General features: G+C 39.3%; 1 protein-coding gene across 1 annotated transcript in view; it reads left to right on the top strand.

The window, feature by feature from the left end:
- OPN3 (opsin 3) overlaps window positions 1-12,954 on the top strand; it is a 23,169-nt gene extending 10,215 nt beyond the window's left edge. The window contains exons 2-4 of the mRNA XM_032771095.1: window positions 6,224-6,543; window positions 8,722-8,973; window positions 12,377-12,954. Of these exons, the coding sequence (XP_032626986.1) occupies window positions 6,224-6,543; window positions 8,722-8,973; window positions 12,377-12,640 (836 nt within the window). The 3' untranslated portion in view covers window positions 12,641-12,954. The remainder of the gene's footprint in view (window positions 1-6,223; window positions 6,544-8,721; window positions 8,974-12,376) is intronic.
- The last annotated feature ends 5,217 nt before the right edge of the window (window positions 12,955-18,171 follow it).

The raw sequence follows: 18,171 nt of genomic DNA, 5'->3' as shown, positions 1-18,171 counted from the left end.
AGAAAACAATGTAAAAACCTATATTGTTTCTTCTATCTGTACTTACAACTTGGAAACAGAAGATTAGAGAGCCTTGAGATAGTGTGATCACCCTCAGAGCCTAGAGAGCACACTGACACAGAACAAAGGACCCACACCCAAAACTTCCCTCCCTTGAGATTTAAAAGTACCTTGTTTCCTGATTGGTCCTCTGGTCAAGTGTTGTTTGTTAACCGTTTACAGGTGAAAGAGACATTAACCCTTAGCTATCTGTTTATGACAACATCTGTGTGGGAAAAAAGGCGTGAAATGATTGTCTGCCATTGCTTTTATGGAGGGAGGGGAGACTGATGATATGTACCCCAAACCACCTGCGACAATGTTTTTGCTCCATCAGGCATTGGGAGCTTAACCTAGAATTCCAATGGGTGGAAACTGTGGGATAGCTACCCACAGTGCACCATTCCGTAAGTTGATGCGATTCACAATAGTGAGGATGCACTCCGCCGACTTAATGCACTTAGTGTGGATATATGCAATCAACTGTATACAATCAATTTTGAAAAATCAACTTCTATAATATCGATCTAATTCCATAGCGTAGACATATCCTTGGAGAACAATGCCACAAACGGCTGTTTGCTAAGAGTGAAACGCACTTTATTCAAACCCTGAAAAGCTTCAAATGGTCTTGTACTAAATTCACAAGGAATTTTTCCTGTTTTAAAAAATTTAAGACAAGCTGAGTTTTTTTCTTTAAATGTTAGATGATCTAAACTGCCAGAGATTCATCTGAAAGCCGAGATCTGGTCGTAGGCTGGAAAAAGTCCATTTGACATAGATTCACCAGCTATTCAAATAGAAGCCCTTCCTTACCCAATTTGAGAGCATATTGCCCTCCATTAACCTCTCTCACACTGTCACCATATGCTGCTTTCACAGCTATATTCCCACTGAAACTTATGCTGTCTGCCAAACAGCTTCATGGACGTGTCCTTTCTTGCAGACAGCAAAGAACTTGCCCGATATACTCTTAGCTTTAGTGGTTGTCTGAAGCAAATTAATTGCTCATAGGAGTGAACAGTGGATATTAATTCTACAATTGTTTGATAATGGGCCACTAGACAAAATATATTTGAAGCCTTATTCTAATATTTCTTGAATATTCTTCAACCTGTTTAGCTTTGATTGAAGGAAATGAACTTAATAGTAAATGTTGCTGAAAATCCTCAGTGATGCATTATTGGTATCACCAAGTAATGTTCTGATATACATTTGTTTGCTAAATTAAACCAGCTCAGACAGGGATTGCCAGTGGGATGTAAAGCATCTTATTAGCATGTTGTTGTTTCATGTTTTGACCAGAGGTTGCTACCATTTGATGACTGTTTGGCCTTCCAAATGGGTGGAGTCTGCAAGTGGGTGTGGCTCCTCCCACATTTTCCCCCGCAGAAACAGCATGAACTCCAGGTAGTGCTGTCACTGTATTCTGTATCCTTTTATTTTAAGTTCCTGCCCCCATTTCCCCAGCAATCCCCATGCAACAGTCTAGTTGCAGCACCGGCAGCACTTTTTGGCCCTCTCCCCAGGACCTAAAAGGAACACTAGCCCTGATCCACCCCACCATTTCCTTCCTGCCTGGATTGGTTCCTTATCCCATCCAGTTTTCCAATCTGATTGCTTAATTACCCCATCAGCTATCTCCAGGGGATGCAATTATAATATCTGTGTGATCAGAGTGCAGGCTTACCTCTTCACCCTCAGTAAAAGTATCATAAAGAATATTTTCTTAGACAGTAGGAAAGGGAAAAGAAACACAGGAAACATACCTGAGTAATGGGATTTTGGCAATTTTCTAGTTAAGCACATTGAAGTAGGGGAACACCACAGGGAGAGCCCTGAATACAGAATTTAATAGAATCATCAACAAATTGAGGAATCTTGTCCTCTCCACAAAAATGTCGTTTTTTTGGTTTAATTTTAGTAGTTCTGTGATTAGGATTCTTCCCCTCCTCCCTCACTCCTCTCGCTGTCCAGTACCAATCAGTAGTTTGAGAGTCTAAAAACAACTCCCGCTGCTTAAAGGAGATGATGTACTAAGTGCTAGTTCAGCACCAAGGGGAAGCGTGGCATTGAGGCAGACACAGTACATACTGGAAAATGCTAACTGCATTTGAAGTGTGGAATTGTTCTGTACTATATCTAAGAAACAACTCAGGCTAGATTATCTCACAGGGAACAGGATCTGTGAAAAATGCATGCATGTGGTGTTTGGCACAGTTATGAGCACTTTTACTCATAGGCCGACTAGCCAGCATACCTCTAAATAACTCACACACAATTATGCATAGAAACATGGGAAAGAAACAGTTCACTGGACTAAGTTTTTCACAAAAATACATTTAGCCTGAAGAATTCATTCCCACAGTATACAGAGGCTAATCCACAGTATACCTAGGCTACCAATACATTTCAAAACACGAGGCCATTTGTATGACTAAGAATAGCACCTGGAATGTCACTAGCTGAAACATAATTACAAAGGCCATCAATCCTTATACTTCAGGTTGTTAGAAGATAACCCAGCCAGATCAGGAATAAATTGCCAACCCCTCTCATCTGTTTAGTATTACGGAGTTAGGTACTTAGTAGGGTTTGACATTATTTGAGAGGTAGACAAAACTAAATCCTCTTTGTTTTGCTTAAACCTGTCTGTGCAAATGTGGGTGGAAAAAGAGGAAAGAATTCTAGATTATTAATGCTCAGATGTGGCTAGTGTTTGACTAATAAGAGGCTGATAGAGTTCAGCTATTCATAGTTGGGTAAGGCATGTGGTGCTGCTTTTAGGTGCCTTGTTCCAGCTTCCAGACACAATACATTCTTCATTATTCTCTAACCTGAAGATACAAATATCACCCTAAATGAAACTATAATCTGATGCAGATTTATGTTCTGATCAAACATCAGGGCGATCATGGATCTATGTTTCCCTCAATGTTTTTTCCAGAAGTATCATGACAAAAAGGCAGGGAACTTTTAACTCCTGGGGTGGATGTTCCATTAAGTCCCATTTGCTATCGTCATATGATCCATCTAGTTCAGCATCCTATCTCAGATAAATTTTCCCCAATGGGAAGGTGAAACTCAACTGGTACAAGTTCCTCTGAAGCATAGATGAATCCAGCAAATCAACATTTTTACATTGCTGAAAACATAATCCTTCATATAAGCCTCTTACCTGTGAGCTGCCTTCGCTCCACCAATCCTGATGATGCAAGGATTTAGCTTTAGTATTTGGCAGAGATACAGGAGTATGTATTGGCTATGGAGACTTTATTCTTAAAATGTAAATTAATTAAACTATCCTCTGTCTAATGACAACATTTGAAAAATACAATCCACTGAAGATAAAAAAGGATGGTTGAACTAAACTGAGCTGAAGCCCAATATACAAAGGAGAATCTTGACAGTGAAAGCATTCTAAATATTGTAGGTAAATTAAAAGACAAAAAGTTACAGGTCACATCCTTACACAGACAAGACTTCAGTATGAGTTTTGCCTGAGTAAAGACTACAGGATTAGGCCCATAAACTTTTCACAATGAAATAGAAACAATTTATTTCAGAAACTCTATTGATGATACATCAGGAGAGAATTTGGATGTAATCTGTAAACTAAATGAAAAGCAAGCACTAAATTTAGTGAATATGTAATTGTAAAGATGAATACAAAGGAGGGAAAGTTACATGTGCTTTTATTTTTAACTGCATATTTGAAACCAGTTGTTCACTTCAGTTAATCACAGTTTACACCGACACTAGCAGATTGAAAGGATTATTTTATATATAAAGTTACTTTGATTCAACAGACCAGGCTTCCAGGGTAAGCTGATAGATGTACACACTGGGTTCTGGGTTATCCAGAAAGTAACTCTGATGGCCTATGTACATTCTGGAGATTCTGATAGTGCTATCACAGTTAAGGTTGCTTTCCATATACACTTGAACAGGGCTTCACTCTTTTTGCTTTGTATGAAGAACCTACTGCAAGTGATCTTTGATTTAAGACTGACTTTTCTAAAGATCCTCAAGTAAATCTGTTAATATGTTCAGGAATTAATTAAAAGTGAGATCTTTCAGAAAACTTCTATTTGAGTCATTTTTGGGGCCTCTCAAATCAATGGCTTCTTACTAACGCTTTAAACCAGTGGTGGGCTACCTGCGGCCTGCGAGTCACATGCGGCCCGTCAGGGTAATCCACTGGGGTTACAAAGCTCCACCCAGCAACTAAAATCCATATGATATTAGCATACAATCCTTTTTGAATTCCTGATAAGCTCTTTTGAAGCCCATGCTCTTCAGTGTAATTTGTTCCTGATCCCAAATTAAATACGCTGCCCTGAAGAACCTGTCATTAAAGAGCTTTCTTCCTAGTTGTCCAGATAACCTCCTGTATTTTCCAGTATCACTTCACTCCTCTGCTCTGCTAAAAGCTACTCTTCTTGCAAAGAATCTGCTGAAGAAACAAATTGTGCAGGATTCAGGGTCAAGGCCACGTACCCGTTTTTTTAAGTGCTAGACATGGTTGTCCAGTCCTAGCTACCATCTTCGTTTTCTTAATGATGAGTTTGCAGATACCAGCATAGAAAGGAAGTGCTCATACTAAAAGAGAGCTACATTGTTTCACATCCAATACAGCTACAGAGTATCTGGTGCTTTCTTCTTCCACCATGCTTTAATCAGTTGAAGTTCATGAACCTCTCGTTGCTTCTAAGGGATGTATTCTACTACTATTACCACCACCGCCACCTGCATTGATTGTGCACCTTTCTTACAGAGATCTTAAAACAACATCTTACTAACATTTATTAAGCCCCCCAGTACTGCTGTGAGGTAACCAATTAGTATTATACATATTTTACTGATGGATACTTTAACACAGGATACACGAAAGCAGAGACAACAAATTACATCTATCTTCAAACATGCTTATATGTTCCTCTAAAATTAATTTTAATATGGTGCCTACTGAGACTACTGTTAACATATGTTATATTTGTTATCCTTGAAGTTTTTTTCACTTTGGGAAAAGGTTAAGCCTTGGTTGTCTATGATTAACTTTGAAGATTTTATTTAGGGCACAATAGATGTTCCCATTTCAGGGAATAATAAAACCTGCATGTTCAACAGTCTCACAGCAAAAAAAAGCACGATTTCGATAAATACAAATCTCCATGCAGAAATCAAACATTTTATGTGCATGACAAAATATCCGTTCTTCCTATTAGAAAGGACATATGCAAATTCTATTAGAGAGATTTGCATCCAACCATACTGAGTGCTATGAAATAAATACATTTGTGTTTAGGCTTTGCTGTTAAGAGAAGAGACACACTTGCTAAATCAACAGTGGTAGCACAGGGCTTCGGTTGACTGAAGATTGCACTATGTTAATAAAATAGACACTGATCATTAATTTCCACAAATCACGTAGAGTCAAATCCTGCAGTCTTAATACAGGCAAAATTCCCATTGAAGAGAATAAGTCACAACAAAAGTGCTGGTAGGATGCACTGTTCAGTACTGACCTTAATCTAAGGCTCCTGTCATGCTGCATTCATTAGAAGTGTGGGCTTGAAATGTGCCAACAATTCAAAAGAAAAATATGGTTTTGAAACTCCTACCGTAGCTTCTGTGACAGTTCAGCTGTCAAAAGTTGGAATTCTACCATTCATGTTGTTTGGGAGATTTAACTGTGCCTTTCAGAACATTCAAATGTTTTAATTGCTTTTAAATTTTGTCTTTGCTCTGAATTTCCTGGGTTTCTAATAGGTGGTGTGGTTTACGACAGCATTCTTTTGCAGTGGTTTTACCCTTAAATGTACCTGCAACATTAACCCCTGCTTAACTAAGTTGTATTTATGACTATATAGATTATCCTGGACCCTTCTTCCTCTTCCTTATGCCATGCATAGGCTGTGAAGTTCAAAAGTTGCACAGCAATTAGATTCTGAGACTCTTACTCGCTTTGAATAGTCCCTATAAAATTGGTGGAATTATTTGTGGATGGAGGTGCCCTCAATAGGTTTAAAGATGTCAGAATTGAACCCATAATGTGTAGTTTTGCAGTGTCTGATTAAGTGTCTGATGGTAAGCTTCCCCTGCTGACAGACTACTAGTGGGGTAGTTGTTCATGACTCTCTACTTAATGATCACAATTAGCTTTCTTTATTTCTCCTTACAGGAATTGTTTCCATCATGACCCTCACTGTTCTTGCCTACGAGCGCTACATTCGAGTCGTTCATGCAAAAGTGATTGATTTCTCTTGGTCCTGGAGGGCCATCACCTACATCTGGTTGTACTCATTAGCTTGGACAGGAGCACCCCTTCTAGGCTGGAACAGATACACACTGGAGATACATGGACTAGGTTGTTCAGTGGACTGGCAGTCAAAAAAACCCCGTGATGCCTCCTTTGTGCTCTTTTTCTTTCTTGGTTGCCTAGTGGCACCTGTGGCGATCATGGTCTATTGCTATGGCCATATTCTATATACAATACGAATGGTGAGTTGAAACAAGCAAGCAGCATATGCAATGCATAATTTCAATTAAAAGGTAAATGAGTAATTGGTATTGGAGATGTACATAGTCCAAGGTTTTATTGCTAAGATATCTGATAGAAAAGTTAATGTACATGAAGTGTGGGATTTTCATGCCAAATTTCCATTCATTTTAATGGGAATTTGGTATCTAAATCCCTTTGGCAACTTTGACAATTTCAGCCTAGCGTACAGTGCTCCTTATCTCATGTAGTATCTTTACTTTCCATTAATGTGCCTCATTTTTTCCTGTTCCCTTTCATGAAAAGCAGAATCTCATTTTGAATGCTATTAGAAAAATTACCTAGAGATAAGATACACTCCCCTCCCACGTCAGAAGTATTGAAATAAAAAAGTCTCATGAGACTCTAAAAAGAATCCTACTTTGATAAAGCAATAACATAAAATATTAATGCTAGCATTGATTGGAACAATAGGAATTTCTCTTTGATGACTTATTGTTCAGTAATGCTAGAGACCTGCGGTAGGTATGCATTGTTTTTGTATCCAGTGCATCCTTTTTACTTTGTGAGCCATCAGTCTTTTGAGGCAATAACCCAAACACCTCTTCTTTGTGAATCGCAGTTACTATCAGGAATGTTTGTTCAGATAGTATTCTACATCCAGGTCATCAGTTTTAATTCAGTCCCACTCTGCCGTAATTAGAAATTGTTATGTTTCAGTTTGGTAGTCTCAGTCCAGTTTACAGTGGACCAGCATCTCTATCAAACAACTATAATAGTAATTAGGGAGGTATGAGTGTTACACACGTACTTCTCATCTCCTGAAAGTCACTCAGCTAATGCTGAGAGCTGAAGTGGCATAGAGAATGAACTATCATCTCCCCTCAAGAAGTGGTGCCACCATGTTAGGGTTATAAATCAATTGGCAGGGCAGCATGGAGAATCTTGTACGGGAGAACCTCCATTACAGACACCTCGGGAATGGAGGTTGTCCATAACTCTGAAATGTTCCGTAATTCTGAACAAGAAGTTATGGACTTCAGCCACGGGGGAGGGGGATGTTGGGGCTGCAACTGCAGGGGAGAGGGGAAAAGGGAATCAGAGCTTCTGATCCTTGAGGTGCCAGGGTTCCCAGCTGAGGGCTCAGGTTTTCTGTCCCATGGGAGTACTAGGGCACAAGGCTTTAGAGGCTTGAGGGTCTCCATGGCTCCATTCCCAGCTTCAGCAGGTGCCAGGGCTCTAGTTATGGGGCAAGCACTGGGGCTGAAACTGGCACCCCCCTTCATAGCTAAAGCACTGAGCTCTGGTGCCCCATGTGGGGCTGAAGCCAACAACGGAGCTGCAGGACTGAAGTGCTTAGCCTTGGAGTCCCCAGCGGGGCTGAAGCCAGGAGTGGAGCCATGAGGCTGAAGCCCCGAGCCCGAGTGCTCCCTCCTGGTGTAAAGCCCTGAGTCATGGTGCTCCCAAGGTCAGAAGTCCAGAGTCACCCCTGCCCAGTGCCTGGGATTCCCTCCCGCCCCGCAACAGGTGCAGTCCCAACCCCCCTTGTCTGAAGCCCAGAGCCCCAGGTCTAAAGCCCGGAGGCAATACAGTATTTGCTAGAGGGGGGTTGTCTGCGCTGCTGCCTGATTGCTTACTTCCAGTTCCACAGGGAGGGTGTCCTGTTGACTCGTAAGTTCATGACTCTGGTGTTCGTATTTTTGAGGTTCTACTGTACTGGCAATTCTCATGCTATGCATAGTCTATATAGATAGAAGAAATAAATTTCCAGGATTGTTCCGTCAGCACTAACATATTCATACAAAATTTGAGGAAATAAAACATCAGCCAGAGACTAGAAACTTTCTATGTTAATGGATGGGTGCATGTTACTTTCCTAAAATACTTTCATTTGAATGAAAAAAAAAATAATCTGAGGTCATTTGATATGTTATTCTTTAGCACATTCATTTTCCTGTATCTCCTAAAACTATGTCTGCACCTTATTTACTATACATCCTAAATGAGCAGAAAACACCTGTTCAGCTGCAAAAGAACTAAAGAGTCTTAAAATGGGATTAATAGTCTCTGCTCCTAAAAAACTGTAGGCTAGGGAATTGAGAATTAACAAAAACTGAGAAAAATCAAAAGCTATTTGTTGCATTTGTTTTCAGCCTTTTCCCTTTTCCCCCCCCCTGCAGCTTCGCTGTGTTGAAGATTTTCAGACCATTCAAGTGATCAAACTCCTAAGATATGAAAAGAAAGTGGCTAAAATGTGCTTTTTAATGATCTCCACATTCCTTATCTGTTGGATGCCTTATGCAGTGGTCTCCCTTTTAGTAGCTTCTGGCTACAGCAACCTTGTAACTCCAACAGTGGCTATTATCCCATCTTTCTTTGCCAAATCAAGCACTGCATATAATCCAGTCATCTACATCTTCATGAGCAGAAAGGTAGGTTAATCACAAACTTACTTACCTGAGCAGTCAAAGAAAGCATATGACACAGCTGTGAGGATTATACTGGATGTGGAGTCCAGTTTTCAAACTTGAACACTTAAATTAAGGGCAGTTAATCACTCTCATTAGCAAAAGGGTCAGAAATTGGGACTGAGGTGTCCAAATATCCACCCGAGCACAAAATATGGAATTATTACATCACATCCTCCCCATGGCAACAGCGGCAAACAGCAAAAACTAGACACTTCCATTCCTCTCTGTTATTTGTTGCTGCTTCTATCCCAAATATGGAAACAGATATCCAAACGTTAGGTGTCCAAGTTTGAAAGTATATAGCCCAGTATGTCCTTTAAAGCAGATCAGACTGGAAACGTATCCAGATTGCACCCTTATTGCACCCAGAACTTTGGTGATTCAGGGGAAGTTAGACGCAGATCAGAAGCATCCCAGAACCTCTACATCCATCTTTAATTTAGAACTGCTATAGCAATCTAGGATTTTAGCATCCTCTGCTTTACTCTTATAGTTTAGCAGGTTGCTGCAGTGCTCAGGTTAGGGTGTGTGAGAGAATCTAGATTGGATTAGGGAAATAATAATACTTAACTCTTGTATAGCACTTTTCATCAGAAGTTATCAAAGCACTTTACAAAGGAGGTCAGTATCATTATCCCACTTTACAGATGGAGAAACTGAGGCACAGAGAGATGTGATTTGCCCAAGGACAGCCAGGAAGCCAATGGCAGAACCAGGAATAAAACCCATGTTTCCTAAGCCTTAGTCCAGTGTCCTATCCCCTAGAACACAGCATCTTGGTTTTACTATGAATTTAAATAAGACTTCTGCAATGAAATCCAAGAGGTATGGATGCTTTGAAACAAAAACCCACAAACCACATATATTTGACTATGGAAAGTTTTACACAAAGTATCGATATGACACACTCCTGAATTAACACTTCTATATGAAAAAAATAAGTATTATTGTAACCAAATGTATATCCATTAATATTAAGATAAGGATGTTCCTTAGAGCTGACTGGGAAAAAAAACATTTTTGTTTTAAAAAAATTGCTAGATTTTAAAATTTTGTTTTGTCACAAATTGGGGCAAAGAGTCAAAAGTTTTGAATTTTGTTCATGAAGTTTATTCCAGAAGTTTATTCAGGCTAATCAAGAGGTTTTGTTTAAAAAAAAAAAAAACACATTTCATTTTGACTTCAACCTTTTTTTTTTTTTTACAAATAAAATACAATATTTCTAAATTAAAAGTAATTTCAAAATGAAAAATGAAAACATTCTGTTCTGAAAATGTTGAAATAGAATGTTTTGACATGTTTAAAATATTCCAATTTCAATTCTTTTCAAAATGAAAATTTTGTCAGAAGTGGCATGTTCCTGTGGAATGTTTGCTTTGCCAGTTTGGTATTTTTCCAATGGAAGGATGTTCAGTCAAAATAATTTGTGAGTCATAGCGAATTGCATTTTGGAGCAATTGAAACGGGAACAAAACAGAAAACACTTGCTTTGTATGAGAAAATGTATGGAGATTTAATTTTATAGGCTTCTTTTCTAGTCTTTCTTCTGAACATTAGGCTACTTCAATAGTGGCAGTAGCCAACTTATCTGAATAAGCTTTTACAGGACAAAAGGAAATGGAGATTTACAGATCAATCTATTTATAAAGACACCTGTGAGGAAGCTAGGCATCTCTATGAAAAATCACTTGCATCATAATAAAGATAAACACCACTATAAAGCAAAGCATCATTTAGAAATAGCCTGCACATTGGAACCCCTCTAAACAAACTTCCTAGTTTACTTTAAGCAGAGTTTCAATACACAGTTCTCTATATACACGAAGTAGCATAATGTGACAAAGAAAAGAGAAATATGAATGTTTTCTGAAAGGCCTTCCCTGACTTTTGGCTACCTTTTAGAGATGAAGTTTTCCAGGATCTCTCACTTGGGCTCCCGTGCGTCCGGTGGAGAGCGTGCAAAATGCCGCCCCCAAATTCTGCCTAGGGCGCCAGAAACCCTGGCGCCGCTCCTGCCAGGGATACAAAGATGGGGAAATGATTGCAGAGAGTAGCTCCTAAAAATGCTGAGGGATCGACCACCAAGGACTCTCCCATCCAAGTCCTGAAATTGAAGCAGGGGTGTTGGGCTTTTTCAGAGCATGGTTTTTGTGGTAATGGCCAACCACAATTCCAAGGATTTCTTTAGATCCCCTCCAAGATGTTGCCAAATTAATTTGTTTTGTGTTAAACTGATGAGTTATCTCAGGAATCAAGTTCACTTAGAGTTTTTCAGGTTTGTGAAGTTTTGGAAGTGCTGTACACATATTTATGGTGAAAGTAAAACCATATTGGCCATATTTAACACAGTTCTACTCTTGGAAGTCTTAAAATTTTATCTAATCAGGAGAGTTGCCACGGAGTATCTTGCACTACAAATCACATGTTTAAGTGATTGCATTTAAAATGGGACAGATGAGTGCAGATCACATCCCAGATCTAAATCCATTAGTATAAGGAAGCATTTAATAGTTTTCCTTTCCACTACTATTTTTACTCAAAGAGAAATTAGTTAGTTCATTGTTACCAACCATTGGGATGTTACTGCAAGTCCATAAAATTTGGCGTTTAATAAAGTTCCAGTTTCTGGAGCCATGCAAATCACAGGAAAAAAACTCATATTTTTTTAAATAGTTGTAGGGTAAAAAACGTAGCATTATGAACTGTAGAGGCTCCAAAATCTTGATTAAGCCAAGCTCATGATTTTTCAGGGTGCCTGACTGATGATTTTTGAATATTTGAAGTTGGCAATATTGAGTTAATGAAAAAAAATTATTAGAACTATTTCTACAACAACATATGCACAGTAACCAACCCCACCACAGGGTGGCTCTGAGTGCTGTGGTACACCACCTCCATAGAGTACTCAGAGCTGAAAGGCAAGCATTGCAGGCTGCCTTGCCCCCTCTCCATAGCCAGCTCCTAGGCTATTATGTCTGGCCTACTGCTCTCACTTGCATGCAGCCTCTCCAATTAGCTCCCAGTCTCTCCTCAACCCAGTTCCCTGTTACCTCCTTTTCCTGTTCTCTAGGGATTATGGAGCCCTCTACTGGCAACATATTTAACTGAGTAACAGTGATCTCAACCGGCTAGTTGGTCCCCTCCAGCTCATTTGAGTGTGTGGGGTGCATAAGGAGGAAAGGTATCCAGTGAGGAGCCAGTAAGTTCATTGCATTACTCCTGATAATTCAAAACCAGTTGGTAACTACAGAAACTGGTATAACAATTCATTGAGAACTACTTGATATGATTGTCATCACTGGACGCATTTTGAAAGTGAGAGCTTTGAAAGGTGTAATTTGAGTCTAATTTTTCCTCTTTGCAGTTTCGACGATGCCTTTTGCAGCTCTTGTGCTTTCGCTTGCTAAGATTCCAGAGGACCGTGAAAGAAATACCAGTGTTAGGGAATGAAAAGCCAATAAGACCAATAGTTATGTCCCAGAAAGCTGGGGTCAGACCAAAGAAGAAAGTGACTTTTAGCTCTTCCTCAATCATTTTTATCATCACTGGTGATGACACCCAGCAAATGGACAACAGCAGCAAACACACTGGCACGAAAGTAAATGTGATCCAAGTAAAGCCACTATAGGGACTAAGCTACAACATGTGTCAGAACCTGAATGGACTTTAGCCAATTAAACTGTTTGGTCATCTTCTTTGATGATAGTGTAATGAAGAAAGCACTGTCCTTCAGCTGCAAAATACTGAAGCACTTCAGTGGATGAAACTCTGAACAATTTAATCATGGTAACCATATAGAAATCTTTACACTTGTACCCAACATGTTGCTGGACACTGAATGTTTTAAAACATGATTAATCAGCATTCCTTGCGCCATAGACTTACCTGGGAAATGCGGGGAGTTTCAGAAGTAGGACTTGGGTTTGCTGACTAGAACCTGATCTTAACAAAAAAAGTTGACTTTCAAATTGCCCCCTCTGTGGTCAGGCACAGTACAAAGCCAGTAGAAATTTGCCCCTTTGTTTAGTCAAAGTTGTTTTGTTTTTGTTTTGGTGCTACTCATTAGGTGCCCTTAACCACTTTGAGAGGAGTTCCGGAGAAATAAAAATATATATTTTTAGAAAAAGAGAATAAAGGGACTGGTAAAGAGATGACAAAAAGGAGAGTATCAGAAATTTTACACACCACTACATCCTGCTTTAGTATAAAAAACACAGCCAAACAAAAGACAAAGAGAGGAAAATATAGATTAGCAGGGATTGAAAACCAAACCAAACTCATACACACATCATTTCATGGAACAGAGGCCCTGACTACTTTTTGAAAATTCAATCTGCTGTGATATTTTTGTGAGAATAGCAGGTGTCAAGCAACTGCTTCTGCTTAAATTTCAAATCTGAGTAATAACTTTTCCTTCTTAAAATACACTCAGCAGAACAGTTACAGAAATTGCTCTGTACTTACTTTTGTAAAAAGTCATGGGAATCATTGCTGGCACAAAATAGTTGCAGTGTTGCGCTCCAGAGGTAGCTGCATTTCAGCAGCAGGCAAGTAATTCCTGTTTGCTGGGCTAGAGTCAACACATGGGACGTGAGTCTCCTCTCCACTACATTAGTTTTACACCAGTGAACTGTACATAAATCAATGAAATGTCACTGATCTGTAATGGAGTAGAGAATCAGGTCCCTGGACTCCCTGGATGGGCATTGTTTTAGGCCACCCCTTCAGCACTTGCTGCCAATAGGCCAATATGTAGCCCTAAGTATAACTTGCAGCTTCTCCGCTCTGATGGAAACCGGAGGAAAAGCAGACAGTGGGGCAAAGGGACCAGGCTGGACACCTGTCTGCACTAACAAGAGTTGATCTAGCTTGACAGAATTAAGCTCTCAAAAAAATCAATAGGGACCAGAAAGAAAAGTTCTCAGCAGGAGCCTGATCCTTGGAGATACTGACTGAACTCAACTCACATTAAAGTGACTGACCCAGTCCCCTCCCTTTCCTCTTTCAAAAAGGTAATGACAGGTGGTACTAGCTTGGAACAGTTTTTGAACTCCCCAGACACAAGACAGATTTTTTTTCTTGTACTATGCAAGGGTGCAGTGGCATGAAGTACCTTGTACACACACCCTTCTAATGCATCTGCACTGGTAATCTGACTCTATATGCAATGTTTTAAACACATACAAGGGTATATAAACAGTAGTTCATCTGGGAAAGGACACAGGTGAAACACTTATCTACTTCCCTCCCCCAATAGGCATTGATTTGAGCTGTTTCATGAATTCAGATACATATCCTTAATGTAAGTTATCAGTTTAGATGTCCAGGACCCCTTTTTCCCCCGACCAATGATCACTACCTATGCACATTTGTTTTTACCAAAGAGAAAAAAATGCCCCAGAAATCCATATAAATTACCATCCTTTCACAGAATGTGTACGTTTGATATTTTAGCATTTTATGTATCTTGAGCCTTTTGTGAAAGATTAAATTTAGCTTATTTATAGTACATTAAATTATGGTCAAATATTTTCTCCTTTTGAGAATCTTAGTACCACCTACTGGACAAATATAGAGTTTCTGAAGAACTGACAACAATAGCATTTCAGCTTTTGGACATAAAAATTTTGCTTTTTGCCCTGTTGAAATTGCACAGAAAGCTACTGATTTGTTTTATAAAGAACTCATATAAAATCAACCTTCTTCAGAGAGATATTGTCATGGATTTTTACCCCCAGGTCACATGGGTAAGGAGTTACCATGAAATTAAAAATAAATGAACTACTAAGATTTAAAAATAAATTTCCCCCTGCAGTATTTGCAACCCAAAACAATATATGTTATGAATGTCACCATATATAACAGCATGATAAAATAGTAAATGAAAAACAGATAACCAATTTCTAGTAAATTTCACTATTTCTACACATAAGGACATTTTAAAGAAATACTAGTCCTGAAATTGATTTGTATATTGCTCTTATGTGTTTAGCACATTGCTATCCCATTTCCTCACCATTTAGCGCCAACATTATTTTTGTTTCTTTGATAAAAGCAGCTTTGATGCAGACATTACAGCCAGCCACAGAATTCAAGGATGCTAACAGGCAATCTTGAGCAAGGACCAGCAGCATATTTAATATCTTCCATTTCTGATGTCCCCTGAAGTAATTGGCTTAGTTTGTAGCAAGGGAGATTTTTAACTACAGGTGACCTCTTGAAGTCCCTCACAGCCCTATATTTCTATGGTTCCTCAGTCTACTTTGAGGATGATCATAGCTCATTAATCCATTTTATGGGAGACTAAGAGCCCGATCTAGCAAAGTGCTGAGTGAATGGAATGGGATTTAAGGGCATTTAGCAGCTGCCAGAATAAGGCCTTTAACTTTCTAAAATAACCAAAATAAAAGAGGAAAAAGATAAGAAAACGCAGGAAAGGGAGAAGGAGCGAAAAAAAGAAGTTATAGAATTTAGAAATTCTTTAGACAAGCCTGTTGAAGAGCTGAACTTTCAATCTATTCAGTGTTTAAAAAGAAATAATCCAATTTAAGATGTTAAATTTTAAAAATAAGACACAAATTTCAACTAGAGTGGTTCGAGCACTGTTATGTCCTCTTGTCAGCCCAGTTCATTTTAAATTTTTTTTCATGGATTATAGCAATATAAAAGAAACACCAGTAATAATTTAGCATACAGAAATCTATTAATAGCTCGGCAGTTGCAGTAGATTCAGAGGGTGAAATTAATTTGTTGTGCAGCGGATCAGCTGAAGGCCTGCTGCACCACACAACCCCCTCATTGGGGCTTTGTGGGGAGACTAGATATAGTATAGCAGTTCAGGGGCACCTCCACATCTCCTGCATGCCATGGAAGTGGTAGCCAAACCAGATCTACAAAGGCAAGTGTGAAGGGTTGTGGTGAGTGTTGAGGATCTAGCTGCTCTAACATGCTGCAAATAGTGTGGAGAGGATTTGGCAACTATTCTGCTCCACCCTATAGGGTAGAACCTGTGGGGACAGGAGAGCTATGCTGCACCCCACTCCTTGGGTTATGGGGTGGGTTTCATCACTTCACCTCCCACAAAGAGTTGGATTACTTTGGCTTTATGCAGAAATGGACTTCATTCAGGAGGAAAAGCAGAGCCTAGTCCTCCTCTCATAAGGTTACTAAAGATAAGTCAATTAAGTACTAAGCCATTACAAGTGTACTATGTTTCCAATTGGTATGTCTTAACTGAAGAGATTACTGGAGCACTGCATTATGTTTAACCATCCAGAAAGAACAGTCTAATCGTTGTCAAACTGGGGGAGGGGTGCAGAACCAGTGGGCCCTCTGGGGGTCTGTCCGGGTACTAGTCAATATTTTCATTAATTATTTGGACAACGGAGTGGAGAGTGTGCTCATGAAATGGGTGGATGACACCAAGCTGAGGAGGGTTGCAGGGACTTTGGAGGACAGGATTCAGTCTTGATAAATTGGAGAGCTGGTCTGAAATCAACATGATGAAATTCAATCCAGACAAGTAAAGTAGTTCAGTTAGGAAGAACAAAATCAAACATGCAAACATAAAATGGGAATAAGTGGCTAGGCAGTAGTACTGCTGAAAAGGATCTGGGGTTTATAATGGATCACAAATTGAAGGTAAGCCAACAATGTAATGACGTTGTTAATACACCTTGGAGTATTAGGCTTTTCACAAGAATGTTTTGTATAAGACACATGCGGTAATTATCCTGCTTTACTTGGAACCGGTGAGGTCTTAGCTATAGTACTGTGTCCAATTCTGAGTGCTACACTGTAAGAAAGATGTGAATAAACTGGACAGGTTCCAAAGGAGAGCAACAAATATGATAAAAGGTTTAGAAAACTTGTGCTATGAAGAAAGATTTTTAAAAGTTGGTGTGTTTCGCCTTGATAAAAGGAGTCTGAGGGGGACCTGATAACAGTCTTTAAACATGTTAAGGGCTGCGATCAATTGTTCTCCATGTCTACTGAAGGTAGGACAAGAAGTAATCAATTTAAATCTGCAGCAAAGAAAATTTAAGTTAGATGTTAGGAAAAACTTCTTAACTATAAGGATAGTTAAATTCTAGTATAGGCTTCCAAGGAAAGTTGTACAATCCCCATCACTGGAGGTTTTTACAAGCAAGTTAAACAAATACCTGTCAGGGATGGTCTAGGAGGTATACTTGGTCCTGACTCTCTTCAGGAGGCTGGACTAGATGAACTCTCAAGGTCCCTTGCACCCCTATGACAAGGGTACAGTTATCCATGGCTTATACTACACCAGCCTTCAGCTCAGGAAGAGGATATAGACTGCACAATATTGAGAGAGAGAAAAGGGGCGACAAAATCTAATAGTAATGATGGAGGCTTTCAACTACCCACATATAAACAAACAGTTAAAATATTACAGGAGGACAAAGATTGGAGAACGAATTTCTTGACACCTTAACTGACTACTTTTAATTATAGCTAGTTCTAGAGCACATTAAAGGAGGTTCTATTCTCAACTTAATCATATGTAAACTCACAAGACTTGATTATAATTATAACTATAGTTGACACTCTAACAGTGGCCACAGTATTATCAGATTCAAATCCTAAAGGACGGAACAGTACCAAAAACTAGCATGCTGACAGTCCACTTTAGAAAGGGGCACTTAAAAAGAAAGGAGAGAAAACTAGTCAAAAAGGCCCCGAGATCTAAATAAAGACAGACTTCTTCAATTTGGCACTAAGTCTACTTAAAGATACAGTAACAGTCTTGGAAGTCATGGATATACCTAATAAGAAAAGAGAAAACAGGGAGGCAAGGAGGTAGCCAGTAGGGCGAAGTGATTAAGTGCAAGAGGTTATTCAGGTTAAACAGAGATCCTTCCCAAACTGGAAAACCAACCCCAGTGAAGCCAACAGAAAAGATCATCTGGGAGACATTTTCAAAAGCATTCAGGAGCACAAGTCTGATTTTCAGTGAGATTGTACTCCTACTTCCCTCAGGAGCTTTTTGAAAATCTCACCCACACAGTCCAGCATAAGGAAATTAGGAGATATGAGAAGGATTATTGAAAAGCAAATTGTCAAAGGTTTGAGACATTAACAAACATATCAGAGACAAGAAGCCTGCAAGAGAACTGGTCAGTTCACTGAATCACCTAG

The sequence above is a fragment of the Chelonoidis abingdonii genome, chromosome 3, assembly GCF_003597395.2.
Source record: "Chelonoidis abingdonii isolate Lonesome George chromosome 3, CheloAbing_2.0, whole genome shotgun sequence".
Taxonomy (NCBI): domain Eukaryota; kingdom Metazoa; phylum Chordata; order Testudines; family Testudinidae; genus Chelonoidis; species Chelonoidis abingdonii.
This window is presented reverse-complemented; position numbering and strand designations above follow the sequence as displayed.